The 16,220-nt window shown below is 42.3% G+C and overlaps 1 protein-coding gene across 2 annotated transcripts in view; it reads left to right on the forward strand.

Moving 5' to 3' along the window:
* LOC102373407 (maltase-glucoamylase, intestinal-like) overlaps positions 1–16,220 on the forward strand; it is a 148,122-nt gene that overhangs the window by 10,410 nt on the left and 121,492 nt on the right. For both annotated transcript variants that reach the window (XM_025209704.1, XM_025209705.1), the window contains exons 5-7: positions 10,707–10,875; positions 12,352–12,448; positions 13,379–13,491. In XM_025209704.1, coding sequence (XP_025065489.1) covers positions 10,707–10,875; positions 12,352–12,448; positions 13,379–13,491 — 379 coding nt within the window. The remainder of the gene's footprint in view (positions 1–10,706; positions 10,876–12,351; positions 12,449–13,378; positions 13,492–16,220) is intronic.

Below are 16,220 nucleotides of genomic sequence, written 5' to 3' on the forward strand. Positions count from 1 at the left end.
GTAGGGAAATATTTTGATTTTTGGGAGGCCTGTTTCTGGGTGCCTAACTTCAGAAGCCTGAATGGGTTATGATTTGCTAAATACCTATTCTCTGAATATTAGGTTACTTAAATGTTTTGGTCACAACTAACTCTAGTTGTTCTTTAAAGTGTAGGGCAGGGATATAAGAGTAATAGGGACATAATGCAAGTAAGTGTAAGTTCTTTCATGCTGTACTTTTTATCAAAGGAAAAGCATGCAGGCATCAGCAAACAATGCCCAATTTTATATTTTTCTCATTTTATAGAAAAAAATGTAGGGAACGTTAGTTACTTCTTTCTAAACAGTGCACTCTTCTTGATGACTTCATTTAGTGATACCAAATCGAGTGTGATGATGATTTATGATATTACAAACTGGACTCTGACATAAATCTATGAGCTGGGTAGGAAAATCAGGCTGAAAAGAACTTATGTTTATCCTACCCATACAAATAGTGGGACAGAAAATGCAGAAAAAGTATCCTTCAGTCTGTAAAAATGTTTATGTAACATTTTGTTAATGTGTGGCAGTGGGTTTCAGCTCCCTCCCCTTACATTTTTAACATAAGAAATGTCATATCCCATTTCTTTCAGAAGTTATTTTGAACAGGCTCAGAATATTTACATTATTCTTGTAAGAAATAGAGCACTCCAACTCAGTAGAGTAGATTGAACATATTGAAAAGATTCCTGTGGTCATTCTCATTGTCCAACATGCTATGGTGTCTCTAAGAGTAGAGCTGCTACAGTAGTTTGATTCTGCAGACTTAATGACAGGGCTTAATACACATCTAATTAAAAATTATCTTTGACTGCTGCCCTATGATCTCTCTTTTTAACAGCTTCACAGTCAATTTTGCAAAGTTATTCTTTTAACCAAGCACTGCAGTTTAGTGTATTAGCATCACCCAGATAAACAAAATCATTTATTTCCTCATTAGTCATAGTGGTCCTGTGCAAATATAGGGCTTAAGTTAAATGTTCAATTTTCCATTCTGTGTTCTGAGAGGTATTTATCTCTCTAGCCCTTTTGTTATAATAACTGATAAATGCTCATTAATTAGAACCATGAAACAAGAAGTGAATGCTTAGTAAAGAATAACTGCTAACTGGTTCAGAATACCGTTCTTATTTATTCTTCTAGATTCCTACCCATCCAGACCTCAACATTTAGTTCAGGTCCTACCCATCCAGACCTCAACATTTAGTTCAGGAATTTAATAGTTTCTGCTAATTTTGGTGTGTCCATTTTTGGTTACCCAACTTGAGAACTCTGGGGCTTAATTTATAGAGATGTTGTGAACACACAGCGGCAGGTGCAGTCACTGAGAACTGTTGGTGCTCAGGTCATCTGAAAACTGGACCTGACTGGCCAGATTTTCAAAAGAGCTTGCTACTTGGTGGATCTGGTTTGCTGTCATTGGGAGTTGAGGATTTTTAAAGCATGGTCCTATGTGTTTGAAATGGGGCCTTCCAATACAGTGATCACTTCTGAAATGTGGAGGCATAGAGGCAGTATCAGCTTTGCAAGAGAAAGCAAAGCTCATTCAACCTATGTTGCCAGAAAGAGGAAGATAGAGGGCAGTCTTGGTTAATATCTACATCAGCAACACGGATCTCAATATTTATTCTTCTATTAAAAATTACCATTTTAAAAGCATATGTTGTTTCAATCCAAATGATAAAGCTGTTCTGAAACTTACCCAATTTAAAAAAAACAAGTCTTCATCTTGCATGTAGTTACTGGGCTTTTCCCCACATCTGAAGACAATACTATTACTAAACCATGATCATTTCTAAGGACTGAGTTTGCTCGAAGTGCACGTAGAAAGGAAAATGATGTATTCCTGGGAAATTACACTTTACCTCAAATGGCACAGAGCAAGCAAATGGCACAGAGCAAGCAAATGGCACAGATCAAGCAATGCTATAAGGGTCTTTTCCAGCTGAGACAGATTCCTCTCGCACCTGAACTCCATTTCTAGTTAAATTTCACGTGCGATCAATAAAAAAAATACATCTTCCTATATTCTACTTGGCATAAATGCCTGGATTGGATGGTTGGGCATATACCCTTAGCCCAGTAAACAGAGATTTACGCTCACCACCTTTTCAGTGCTCATGAAAACTCTGTATTTCCCATTGCATGCTCACTGTCATACTTCTTGGTTAAGAAGTCATAATGTCTGTAATTTGCTTGATAGTATAAGGCTGAGATTGTGTCAGGGAATGCTACAGCCATATTCCCACAGGTGATATCGTCAGTACAGATGGACCTATGATAAATCAACCAAGGGGAAACCTAGTGTAGAGAAGGCTCCTGTGTAACCTGGATAGTACTTTTATCCAGTATGCTAGCTAAATCTTCTGAAAAGCAGTTTTAACAATATGGTGGTGAAAACAAGTCTAGGCACCTGGGATATTTCTACACATCAGGGCTCCCACCTCCACCGTACTTTCAACTGAACCCATGTTTGACCCGCTGGGAGTTGTTTTGTGAAGACTTTTAGTGTAGGCAAGGCAGGAGGGTCTAACACGGTTAAAGCAGCAATCCTATGAATACAGCAATCAGTTCACTGTGCTTTTGCTGCTGCTGCAGCAGCAGGAGTCTTCGTGGAACTGCCATCAAACAAGCTTTGTCTGGGAAAATTACTTCTTGGTAATGATGGGTGTCAGCTGCGAGTGCAGCTGATCTGGTACTGAGCACTGCTACTATAGCCAAGGCCAAAGCAGCACTCTACACTTGCAGAAGCCATGATTAAAAGCCATTGCTAAAATAGCACTGACCATACGTTAGCCTTTGCTACATTGCTATTAAACCTTGCTGAGTACCAGTTGCTGACACTCACTGTTAGCAAGGAGTAATTTTCCATGTCTAATCAAGGCTGCAATGTAAACAAATGTGCTTCTGGCCAGCTGACACAGGCTTACAGAAAACGGTCTGTTACCAAACAGGAACAGTGGCAGCAAAGTTGATGGCTCCTTCCCTCTAGAAAGCCTAAGGGTGCAGACATGTATAACAAGTGAACCGTCCAAAATGTCACTGATTGGGAAGTGTCATGATTGTTATGGGACAGGGTGCGGACACACATAACAAGCTATTCCCCAATGTCACTGATGAGGAACCAGTTCACAATTTGCATGAACTGTTGTGGGTCAGACAAGAAAGGGTGGGATTGAATTTCCAGCCCGCCTCACAGAGGGGGAGTGGGGGTGGGGGAGTGCTTGCCAGGGGTGGTTGACTTGTGGGTGGGAACGTTTTCACTCTTCTGCTTTTCCATCTCACCTAAATATGAGTTCAATAAATGTCCATAGCCTGCACTTAACTAAACTCTGCAATGAGCTTGCCTGACCTAGTGGGGTGGAGACAGTGTTTTGACTCAGAACCCATGCTTTTGGGTTTCCAGGGACTGGGGAGGAATGATGTGGTTCAGTAGGAAATGGGTCATTAGAAAAATAGTTTGTTCAAGCAGTGCAAACAGTACCAACAAAAGGAAAAAAATGGAGGTGGGCAGCAGCTTTCTGGCTGTATACCAAAGTGGCCAGTTGCAGTGGAAGGGCGATTTTAGCAAAGTTGCCAGGAGTGATGTGGTGTGGGATGCCTGGAGAACTGACCACATCTGTGTCACAAATGTTTGGTGCTGGACTCGATTCTCTGGGTACACTTTTGAACAATTCTAGGCAGCTTTAAACCAATTTAGCAGCCTTGTCTGTCTGTCCATTTCAGGTTTAAACCACATTTAAGCAGGTCTAAGTGTTATGTGTGTCTGTGCCCTAAAAATATAATGCTTTAAAGCCATTTACCCAAATCATCTCAATGGCAGTGGGCCTGACAGTTCCCTGATAGGCATGTGTGGGAACCCTCTGTTCAAAGTCCTTTCCTCCAGGAAGAGGTTTAGTCAGATGCTTTGTGGCTTTGTCTTCCTCTATGCCCCCCCCCCAGGATCCCAGTATGAGAGCAGGAAAGGCCCCAGGCCCATAGGAAGAGTCCAAGGTGTGGGGCTGAAGGTGATGTGCACCATTTCCAGACCCTTGCATGCACACACAAACACAAGTCCTGGATAGGATCTAGTCAGATGGTCATAAAGCTCCTGGCCTGTACTCAGAGCCACCTCCAAACAGAGGATTCCCTTCAGTGGAAAGATCTGGGCACAGGGAGAGACTTGGGAAAAACCTGCTCATTTCCATATGTGAGAAGGAAGGAGAGAACTAGCCTTGATAAATACTCAAATCACATTTTTAAGGAGTCAAAAAGAATTGCACCCACTCATCAGCCCTCTGGCATCTCAGTGAAGAATTGACCTGTATCAATCAAGGTCATCAATAAGAATAAGCATGGCTGAATGATAGATTTCTTGCACAGCAGTGCCTGAATGAAAGATAAATACTTACCAGACAATACCAGCAGTCCATAGACACTGCTGTATCTTCCAGCTGTTCTTGATCAACAATTTTCCACTGGAAAATGATCCCAAAGTCTCATGCACCCTTTTCGTTGGAGCTTGTTTGTCTTTCTGCAGTAGCTGTTAATTCTTGTTCAACTTTGCTAACATGCTTGAAAGAGCCTATAATTTTGTGAGTGTAATGGCTGAGCACTTGGGTACGCAGGTGCCACAGACACAAAGCTGTATAGGGAACAGTACGTTTCTGTACAAAAACTTCTACCATTTCTAGACTGTAAGTACTCTAGCTTCCTTTAATACCCTCTTTTTTCCCTTGTCTATCTTGTCTGCACTGCCATATTTGTTCCAGATCCAGCAGACAGGTATTCACCGTTCAGACTCCAGCACAGTGGTGTAGTATAGCACAGGAAGAAGCTTTAGAAGGGTTCAGCTCTGTCTGTTTATTAGAAAAATCCATTCCAACTCTGCCACATGGATAAGCAAAGTCAACGCCTGAAAATATTGTGGGTGGGAGGGGGGTCAAACTCTAGGGGCTGCAAATGTTCCTGAATGTTACTTGCAGGTATTACTGCAGCTGTCTATATTACGTGGGGAGCTTTTGTGATGGCTAACCTACCTTAGCGCAGCTTAGGATCAGACAGGCTGCATTCTGGGTTCTGTCTAATCAGAGTAAATGGGGAGAGGAATGAGTTGTTTAATGTGAGGGGCATGAAGGAATGATTGCAAGCCTCCTGTGGAGACCAGGGATCAGGAGTAAAACCGAACATCCAACTGCACAAAAGACTAAATGGCTCACTTCAAAGCAATCAGACAGCAGACCGCTTATACACATCTGTGGGGGCTGGATTAACCACAGCTCTGTAGGAAATACCCTGAGCGTCATCAGGGTAATATGCAGTCTGAGGAAGAGTGCTCTTCCCCCTTCTCTTCTTTCACACCTCCAATCAGAGACATTTTCTCTCTCTTGCAGCCTCTCCCCTTCTCTCTCCTTCTACAGTTCTTTCCCTTTCATGTTACCTCTCTTTCTATTGCCTTCCCATTTTACACTCCTCTCTTCCTTTTCCACCTTGTTCAGCTTCCTTACTATCCCATCTGTGGTCCGACAACCTCCTGCTGCGGTCCAGGTCACTCCTGTCAAGCCAGGAAAGGGGAAGAGGAAGATGCCGAAGTATGAGTTAGCAGGTGCGGCTGCAGAGGACTCTGGGGAGGCAAACGTGAGAAAGCAGCTGGGAGTGGACTCCGTGGAGTCCTGCAGAATGTCTCAGTTAGAGCTGAGTAGGAAACAGTTTTTCCAAAGGATCCTGGTGCCTGGAGACTAGCTTGGCCTGGAGGGGCTCCAGGTCCAAGTGCCTGTTCTGAACCAGGCAGAGCAGGTCCCCGAGACCAAGGTCACCAGACTGTTGGTTCTCCTAGGGTGTGGCACTCTCTCTGGCTGATGATGTATTTCTGGAAATATTTTTGTTTTGGTAAATTGGTACTCTCCAGGGAAGAACAGTTTTGGTAGAAAGTTCCCAGCCAGCTCCAGTTTAACCCAGTTGCTACTCCTGGGGCAATGTCTGTCTTGGGCCTCATGTGGATGTGAAATTCTCAGAGGAAGGAAGGGGGACATCTGTCATAGCAAAGAAAGTATTAGGCTCCACTAAGAGCGGGGTAGGGAATAAACCGAACAGATTATAGTGCCATCATAGTGCTCAATAACAGGCTCTTGTGTTGAACACTGCTCGCTTTTATTCATGCCATTGATACAGTAGCAATAGAAAAATCCCTGTGCAGCAGGGACAGGGATTCCTTAGAGAAGAGGGTGAAAGGCTGGGACTGTTTAGTTTCAAACAAAAATGAGCAACTGGAAAATGCCCAATTAAATTTAAAGGTATCAAATACAAAACCAATACAAAGAAATGCTGTTCTACTCAGTTCCTAATTAACCTCTGGAAACCACTGCCACAAGATATTAATGTGACAGAGAGTTGGGTAGGACACAGAAAAGAATTACTCATTAATTTGTATAAAAAAGAATCAACACTGGTTTCCATCGCTAATAACATTTTAAGGGACCCTTATGCTTTAGATCTTAAACCAATTTGGTATTGTGTCAGCCAGAAATTTCCTTAACAAACAAAGGTGTCAGTTTTGGGAGCTTTCCACCATCCATTGGAATATCTAGGTGCTTTTAGAGATGTGATACTGGAGTGTGTTTAGATGGCTTTCTTTCATGATGTAGTATAAATAATGCAAGACAGTATCTCTGGTAGCCAGGTAAAATCTCTGATATCTGTATTAAGGGCATGGAATGCTTTGGTAGATGATGTAGTTGGGAAATCCCAGAACAAATAACTGAATCTAATCAAAATCTTTGCTAATTTCAAAACAGCTGCTGCAGAGTTCAGCTGGCTTTTTATTGATTCTGATAGTAACCACAGGCATCACTTGCCAGGAGGACAGTTTACAATAGGCAGAGCCATTAGAATGATTTACAATGCTATTGTCTTAAACTGCAATTCTGCTAAAAGCAACAGAGGCAAATTGTGTGCAACTTGCATAGCTTACATTTGCTTTCAGTTCATCAGTTATTATTCTTTCAGGGTTTTTGTGGCATTGTAATCATTGAGATTTATTTTCTGTAGGCAAGGAGGATGTAGGTAACTTGTTTACCTAATTATTTTTCAAAATAAAAATACACCAAGATAAGTCATTGCTATTCAGATAGATGCTGAGAAGCATGGTGATATGTGCATTTTAAGAACCCAAACGGAACTGAACTGATAATTGTAAATGCATCCTATAGTTCATTAGCAATTCTTTATTAAAACAGCAGCCTTTGAGCTGTGTTCAGTGGACCACATGTGTTCTATGGAAAAACTGCTGGTCACAGGGCACTTTCTTCCATGCCTCCATTTGTTAAATTACATTAAAAGATGGAAATATAAGAATTATTTTTTAGTATTCCCTTTCCAATTATGCAGTGGTCAGTTGCCAAATGCAGGGGAAGATAACAAAAGCAATGCATAAGATGATAAAAAATGACTTAGGCATTCAGTAGTTTAAGTCTCAATGGGCATGTGTACACATGCAGTTAATGTGGCTGAATAAACTCTGGCATAGTTTGTGCCTGAGTTTATTCCACCCAGGCACCACATTTGTATGTGCACCTGGGACCACAGTACATTGATCCAGGTTGGAGCAGCCCCAGCTGGAAGGAGGCCCTGGGGTTCAGCCTGCCAGCCCAGGGCTTCTTTGACCTGGCTGAACCTGCTATACCATGGGTCAGCAACCCCTGGCATGCATGCCAAGCATGGCACACAAGGCCATTTTGCTTGGCACACCACTGCCAGCCTGGGCTCTAAGGAGCTGCTGCCAGCCACAGAGCCCAGGCTGCTCCCAGCAGGCGGATGGGAGACTGCAAGCACTGCTGCAAGCAGACCGGGCTCTGTGGGCCAGCTGCAGCTGGGAGGCTGCAAATAGCTGCTCTGGGCTCTGACATGTCGGGACTGCAGCACCTTCCAAGGTAGATATTGTGTTTTTTTCGGCACTCTGGCCAAAAAACATTGCCTACCCCTGTGCTATAGAGAGGCTGGCTGGGGCATGAGGGTCCTCCAGTGCAGAGCTAGCCAGCAGGCAGCCCCTACACTGAAGTATCCTCCTGCCCCAGCCAGCTTGTCAGCATCTACAGTACATGTGCATTTCAGCGGAGTAAATAATTCCACCATAGGACAGTACTTATGTCTGGCAGTGCTGTCCTACAGCGAAGTTAATTAGTTTCCTCTGTCCTAGTAGCACTGCACATGTAGACAGTGATGTTTTAGTGTGGAGCTAATTAGTCTACTTCGCAGTAATGTCTTGTGTAGATGTGCCTGCTGAAAATCACAAAAGATTTAGGGTGTAACTATAAGGCACGTTTACTCTGGAGGACATGGGAATGGATATATGATTCATAACATGTATTCTGCAGGAAATGCTAGTCTGTTTTGCAATGTTGGAATCTATGACAAATTTCCAACTAATCTTATATGAGGAAGAATAATAAAGAAACAGTCAAAGGTCAGAGATTATGTGCTACTGTGGGCAAGACTGCTGGCTCCAAATATTTTAATTTTTATAAGCTGTAGAGGCAAGGGTAACATAGCAGGTGGTAGAGGAAAATATTTGTGGATTTAAGCACCAAGTCTTTTCTCTTGGGTTATTTACAAAAATAAAGTATGCCCATCTCAGAAAGATTTTAACGTATTATGTATCTCACGATATGCCATGTGTTCTCCCAAAGTCTCACAGTGCTAAAGACTTATGACCTCTTGGTGTGTGTCACCAGCTGCTCATTTGATGGTGGGCAACAATGACTACTTTGAAATGTCACAAGGACATAAGAAGTTTATTGGCTCAAAAAGAATTTAAATGGAGTGAAGTTCTTGGGCCAGGTAAACCTGCTGTGTACAGCAGCTGCCTGCATTGCAAGGTGCAAATGCATGCATTTTAGGAAACTAGATTAACTTGATTTCATTGCTTTTAGTCACCTTGAAATGCTGCAGAAAGTTAATCACATTCTACTCCTTTGAAATTAACTGAGACATTTTCATTTATTTATTTTCTAAGCCACTGGATCCATTATAGTTGCACTTTTTGCTGGCAGCACAAAGAAGGCTTACCACATCTTCCTACGCTATAAATTCCTACATCAGCCAGAAATGCAAATTTTGCGCTGTCCTTTGGCTCCTGAGTCAGTCTTCTTCCTGACAAAAGGCTATAAATAGAGAAGTTCATTCTTCAGCCTCATGTACAGGGTGTGGAAGGAGGCACCTACTGATGGAAATAGGGCTTAAAGGAACAGCAGCTGTGCCAGTTGGATACTATCACAGATAGCAAAATATCCAGGCCTCATTCTGCTTTCAGTGGCTCAGAAATACCATAGAAGCCATGAAAAGGTTAATGTTGTTTTCCAGTTTTTCCCAGAGAAATCCCTTGAGCAAAGGGAGGACACTTTTCTGTCCCCAAATCATACTGTGGACAGATGCTGAATTTTGGCTGTTGAGCATAACATTGTATCAGAATTCATTAATTTATTTTTCTGCATAATATTCTCTCCAAGTAATCAATATATACACAAAACCACAGACTCCTTTTCAAATGAAAAAAAAACAAACCTGACCCAGTAGAGACAGAGGAGAGGCCTATGTTAATATTGCTCAATGGATTTGTAGCTAGGAATTTTTTTTTTTGGTGAGAGAGAACCAAAAATAAACACATACCCTTGATATAATTTTAGAGTCCTTTCTGTTTCATGACTTCCATTCTTTAAACCAGCACATGGATGAAAATGGCATTCTCAGCACAACATTAAATCATTTGTTCCCAATTTGTTTCCCAAAATCCTTGTTTCAGGGTATAGCAGCATAAATCTATACATTGACAGTTGTATGATTTCAGGCTCTTGAGGAGGTAGTCTAAAATTATTCCACTTTTGCAACACTTTCCACTTAAGTGATTTACTGCCTGCATTGATTGTCTGTTTATCAAAACCTTGGACAATTAACTATTTATACCATTTTTGCACTTGCTGGTTTGGGCTCATTTTTTTAAACCAACAGTAACAAGGATAGATGGAATGATATGTAATACGATATTCAGGGCAGAGCACCAGAACTTAAACACTTCTGCAAAACCTAACTGAAGTCTTTCAAGTCTACAAGTCATCTCCTTGTATTAGTAATGGCAATCATAACATACTGCCTAACTAAATGCTATTTAACACATTTATTTTAATCGTCTAATGAGAGAAACAAGAACAAACATATTAATAGCAAATGTATCTTTGTGTTTGGATCAAGTGTGACGTCTTTAGGTTGGAGTCAGTAGGCAACAGCAGCTCTCAGGCCAGGGTTCAATAAAGCATTTAACCATACAGCAAGTCTAATTTATTTAGGAGTCTATAGATAAATGTTGGTTGATATTGCTAGACATTCTGGAGGCCACCTTTCACATACCCCACTGGTTGTCATAGAAATAGCAAAAGAAACTGTTTATTTCAGTGATAGATAGGATTATTTATAGTGTCTTTCTCTTATTTCATGAGATGCCTACTTGTATTGCAGTAAGAAAAGCTTGTTTATGTACCTCAGAAACACACACAGAGTTAATCTGTTTATTTAATTTGTCTAAGTTATATGTTGAATTGTATGTGTTGCAAGAAATAAAACACACTTTCCCAGAATCTTGATTTGATCTTAAAATGGCAAATATCATGAGGATGGGCAAAACTGTCATGTTCATGCCGTCTTTGTATTTGTCACAGGTGGGACACATCACTTGGAGATTTAATTTTTTCCAAACAATATCTGCAGATTTCAACCACTGTACCCTCCACCTCAGTATATGGATTTGGTGAACATGAACATCTGTCCTTTAAACACAATATGAACTTTGTTACCTATGGAATGTTTACCAGGGACCAGTCACCAGCGGTAATTCATTTAATTGTCTTGTGTAGACATTTCACAAAAATGCAGTTGCAAAAGCAGTCATATCAAATTAACACTTCTCTTCATGTACTAATTTCTGTTAATATAAAGAAATGGCAAAGGGAGTAAAATGTGTTTCATACAATGCTATGGAGAATGCAGCAAGTTATAATGAATTAAGCACTTATTTTGCTGAATTGTTTGCATCAGAGCCATTGTTATCGTGCTCGAAGTTCCTAACCCCCCCAAAAAAGTAGTGTGTTTAGGGGTGGTCAGGCAGGGGGCTCCATGTGCATGTACATGCACATGGCCACCAGGCAGTCTGGAGAGCTCCAGCAGGTACGTCTGGTGGGGGGGAGGGGGGATTCAAGCCCCCATAGGGAGGGAGGGAGGGAGTTGGGCAGGGCTGGGGCTGGGGATGGTGCCCAGCTGGGACAGTGCATTGGACTTGGGGCTGGAATGCGCAGCTGCAGGGCCCTGGCAGGGAGTGGGATGGGGCATGGGCAGCTCATCCAGGGGGCTGGGGGGAGGGAGGGGCTGGCTCCCCACTGCTGCGCATGATTCTGGAGGAGTTAGGGGGGCACATAACCCCCAGATCTGTGTGGGGGGTGGTTGTGGGCTCCCTGCTGGGCGGGCAGGGGACACTTCACAAAGGCAGTGTGGAGCTCCCAGCGGCAGCAACAAGCTTCCCCAACTGCCCCATTCTGCCCTGCTTCACTGAGTCCTGTCTGTTGGTCTTCAGAGGCCCCAGAGGGAGGGCAGCAGGGCAGGGAGCCCAAGCCTGCAGCAGGCAGCCAACACCTGCCCCCACTCTGCACACAAATCTGGAAGGCACATGCCCCCCTGCGCCCCCAGGAGTGTGTGCAGTGATGAGGAGCCAGCCCCCCCCACCCAAGCCCACCATGGACAGTTTGAACCAGCCCCTCCCATGGTCTCCACTATGGCTGTGCCACCCGCGGGGAGGGGGAACTGGGTTCTGCACTCTGCTCTTCTGCAACAGCTGCCACCTCCCGCAGGCAGCAGCTGGGGCTCAGGTGCTGCCATAGAGGGGTGGGGGGTGAGTGCCAGCAGCAGGGCCCAGGTGGGTGTGGGTGGGGAATGAGGGGTATCAACAGGCTGGGGGGCCAGTGACTTGGGAGTGAGGGGCCTGGACCTGTGTCCTGGTAAGCTAAGGGGGCAGGGGGAACTCTTTCTTTCTCATGATAAAAAACCCAAAATAAAATACCAAAATGTATAGGTATTTATAATTCATTTTTTTATAGTGATAGAGGCACTGATAAGCTCCAAATTGCTTTAAAATGATGTATCCATAAAACATTGTGATCAATTGATACCTAAATATATAGTGGCATTTCATTTTAATCATGGTCTTTGTTTTTTTATCAGAGGATTTATGTGTTTTTTGTCAGAGAATTTGCAACTTTTTATCAGAGAAAACCAGGATCCCTGGTGATAAATAATCAAATATTTATGTTTCAGCCATTTGCCAATCTTTATGGAGTTCATCCTTTTTATATATGCATAGAGAATGACTCAAATGCTCATGGTGTCCTCTTCCTTAACTCCAATGCACAAGGTAATGAGGAATATTATCTATACCTATAGAAAATAGAATAAGTTGGCAGTTATATTCAGTTGTTTCTTCTAAATTTAAATAACTTCTTCACTGATGGTTTGTACAAATATAATAGGGTTCTTAAAGTGTTACTCATATGATTGAAATTTCTAGGAACTTTCAGAGTTTTCAAAGAGACTCATATAAGTTATGATCACTGTCAAACAAGGTAATTTGCACATTTGCAACCAAAATTATATGGTTAACTTTTAAAAATTAGATGCATGTGTAGAGAAATAGAAGTCGATAGAAATTTCCTCTGTGAGCAGCACAGTTGAAACACAAGTCATCTTAAATTCTGTATTGAGTCTGAGTAGAATAGCTTTGTGTGTTACCATGGTCACCATGCTGTATTAATCTAGTACTATAATCTGTAAAAAGGGGAATATTCACTAAAGCTATGAAATTATTTCTCTGGCAGTCAATGACTTAAAAAAAACAGAAAGGGGGGAAAATATAGAGGAGATGTAGACACAAGTTTGCAGCTCATTTGTGTATGAATGAGATTAAGAAAAATTAAACATTTCAGTATGTTTCTGGTATATTTTTACTGTTGAGTGTAACATAAATCTGGAAATATAGTTTATAATACCAGCAAGCTATCACTGGACTATTCATATTTTCTTATTTGTTTGTCCATACAGCATGTCAGCTACGTGCATGCCAGGGCTGATTTGCAAGAGTGCCTATTTCTGTTCTGTGATACATTAGTGCTGACAGATAGACAATTTGTACTTGTTCTGTGGTTTCTGTGTGTGTGGGTGGGGTATATGTAGTTAATGGGAGCGGCTGGCTGACCTACTTAGCAGCTGTGCACTGAAGGGTTCAGAATACATAGGACTGGCACTGAGGTAATTTGTACTGTGCAACACTTCTGATTTCTTTTTTCAGATGTTACTCTGAGTCCAAATCCAGCCTTAACCTTCCGCACTATTGGAGGTATCCTTGACTTCTTTGTGTTTCTTGGCCCAACTCCGGAAAATGTAATCCAGCAATACACAGAGGTTAGTAGAGAAACAGCTATGGCTCACAAGACGTTGTACAGTAACAAAACCCTATAGCTGTTGGTATCATCAGTGATTTTGACCACACCTATGTTCACCTCTTATGCTTATATGAAACTATAGCTGATGTGATTAGACCAGATGGAACAAGCAGCAAGAAAAGCTCTATAAATATATTAGAAGCAACCTCTTTTGGTCCATTACTTAATGCGGAAGGGGAGAAAATAATAGATTATGTAAAGAGGGTTGAAGTATTTAATTCTTTCTTTGCTTCACTCTTCACAAAAAGGCTAACTGTGATCACATATTTAATGCAATTAATTTTAACAAGAAAATAGCAGTCAGAGTGAGAATAGGGGAAGACCAGGCTAAAGACTATTTAAATAAGTTAGAGGTATCCAGCTGAGCATGGCCTGATGAAATTCACCTAAGATTACTTAAGGAATTATCTAAAGTGATTTCTGAACCCATTAGTGATCATCTTTGAGAACTCATGGAGGACACATGAGGCCCCAGAAAACTGGGGAACGGCAAACATAGTACTTATGCTTAAGTGACACAAAGGGGCCTTGGGGCATTACAGATAAATCAGCCTAATTTTGATACCCATAAAGATATTAGAACTGCTTATTAATCAATTTGCAAGCAACTATATGCCAATAAGGTGATTAAAACCAGCTGCAATGATGTTATTGAGAAAACATTGTACCTAACCATTCTGATTTCTTGTTTTGACAGGATAATTGATCTAATGAGTAAGGGGATGAGATGTATCTTCATTGTAGAAAGTCTCTAAGTACCATATCACATGTACTCATAGGCAAATGAGGGAAAAATGTGATTAAATCACTGTAAGGTAGATGCACAAGTAGTTAAACAGCTGCTCTCAAAGAATAGGCATGAATGGTTTGCTGTCATTTTGGGAGAACCTTTCCAGTTGGGTCTTACTAGGGGTTGTCCTGGGTCCAGTTCTATTCATATTTTCATTAAAGACTCGGTTGATGGAATACAGGGTCCACTTATAGCATTTGCAGATGACACCAAGTTGTGAAGGTTGCAAGCACTTTGGGTGACAGGATAAGAATTTAATGTTATCTTGACAATCTGGAGGAATCTTTAGGCACCAACAAAACTAAATTCAATAAAAGCAGGTGCAAAGTATTGCATTTAAAAGGAGAAATAAAATACATAATGTAAAATGAAGAATAAGTGGCTAGATAACAGTACTGGAGAAGAGAGTCTTGAGTTTATAGTAGAAACAGTAGGAACAGTTCAGTAATGTAATGGTATTGTAAAAAGGGCAAATATAATTCTGGGATGTATTAATTGAAGTGCTGCATGGGAGAGAAGGGAAGTGATTATTCCAGTTTGCTTAGTGCTAGCTAGGCCTCAGTGAAAGTGGTGTGCTCAAGTATGGGTCCTGTACCTTAAGGAAGATGTAGACAAATTGGAGAGAGACCAGAGGAGAAAGATAAGAATGGAAGGAGGGTTGAAAACATGATATGTGAGGAAAGGGTGATGGTAGTATATAAGAACACCTGCTCATAACCTTGACAGGTGACCAACTTGGCCACCATCTTGGGACTGGAAGCTCCATCACCTGGTCTTTGATGTCACAAACTCCACCCCTCCTTATATAGTGTGTGACAGCACAAACCCTACCCCTGCCCGATGTCACATGACACGCGACATCACAAATCCCACCCCCAGGTCATATGATGTGTGACATCAAAAATCCTGCCACCCCTGCCCCCAGTCCCTTGATGCGTGACATCAGAAACCTGGCCCCAACCCCTGGTCACATGACACGTGACATCAGAAACTTCAGCCTGGCCCCAAGTCACATGGGTTTCTTATTAATGGATCACCTGCTTTGGGGGTGTGAATCCTTATGTTTTTACATGTGGTTTTCTCAGAGGTAGGTGGCATGTTTTCCTCTGAGAAACCATGCCCTTCTGTTCTGTCCTGTTGGTCTTCTGATCTTCGGATGTTCTGATATGCAGGCTGAGCATTTCTGTGGTTTTTTGTAGGGTTTTTAGGGGTCTTTGACTTGGTTCTTGTCCTCCTTCCGGACTGTTGCATGTGATCACTTAGGAAATATATAATTTACATCTCAACATTGAGAATTTACTTTCCACAAAGTATAGCTAATAGGGCTGTACAAAGCTTCGGTAGCTGATTTGATTTGGAGGAGATTTGGCCCAATTTGCCAACTGAATCTCTGAATCTGAATCGAATTGGGAGACCATTTAAAAGCTCTGAATCAATTCAAAGCATCCAAGTTGATTTGGAAAAGCTTTGGAAAAGCTTTGGCTGCTTCAGAGTTTTGGCCCTAGACTAAACAGGCAGCTGACACAACTGCCTCCAGCTGGTAAGTGTGTTGGGGTTGGGGGAGCGGGGAAGGGAAGGGGTGTTAGGGAGGGAGGGAGGGATTGGGGCTGGGGCTGGGACAAGCTGCCCAAACTGGGTGGGGAGTCACTTTACTCAGGGAGGGATGCAGGGGGTGCAGGATGCAGGGGGTGCAGGATGCAGGCATGGCAGTGCTCAGAGCAGGGGCTCTGCCCTGCTGCAGCAGGGCATAGACCCCACTCCCAGCACTTTTGTGCCTGAATTTCACACCCTCTGCGCCAGCTGGCAAGTGGTGGTAGGGCAGAGCCCCCGCTCCCAGCATTGATGTGGGCATGGTAGCACTGGGAGCAGGGGCTATGCCCTGCTTCCACCCAGAGTGA

The sequence above is a fragment of the Alligator sinensis genome, unplaced genomic scaffold (assembly GCF_000455745.1).
Source record: "Alligator sinensis unplaced genomic scaffold, ASM45574v1 scaffold9_1, whole genome shotgun sequence".
Taxonomy (NCBI): Eukaryota; Metazoa; Chordata; order Crocodylia; family Alligatoridae; genus Alligator; species Alligator sinensis.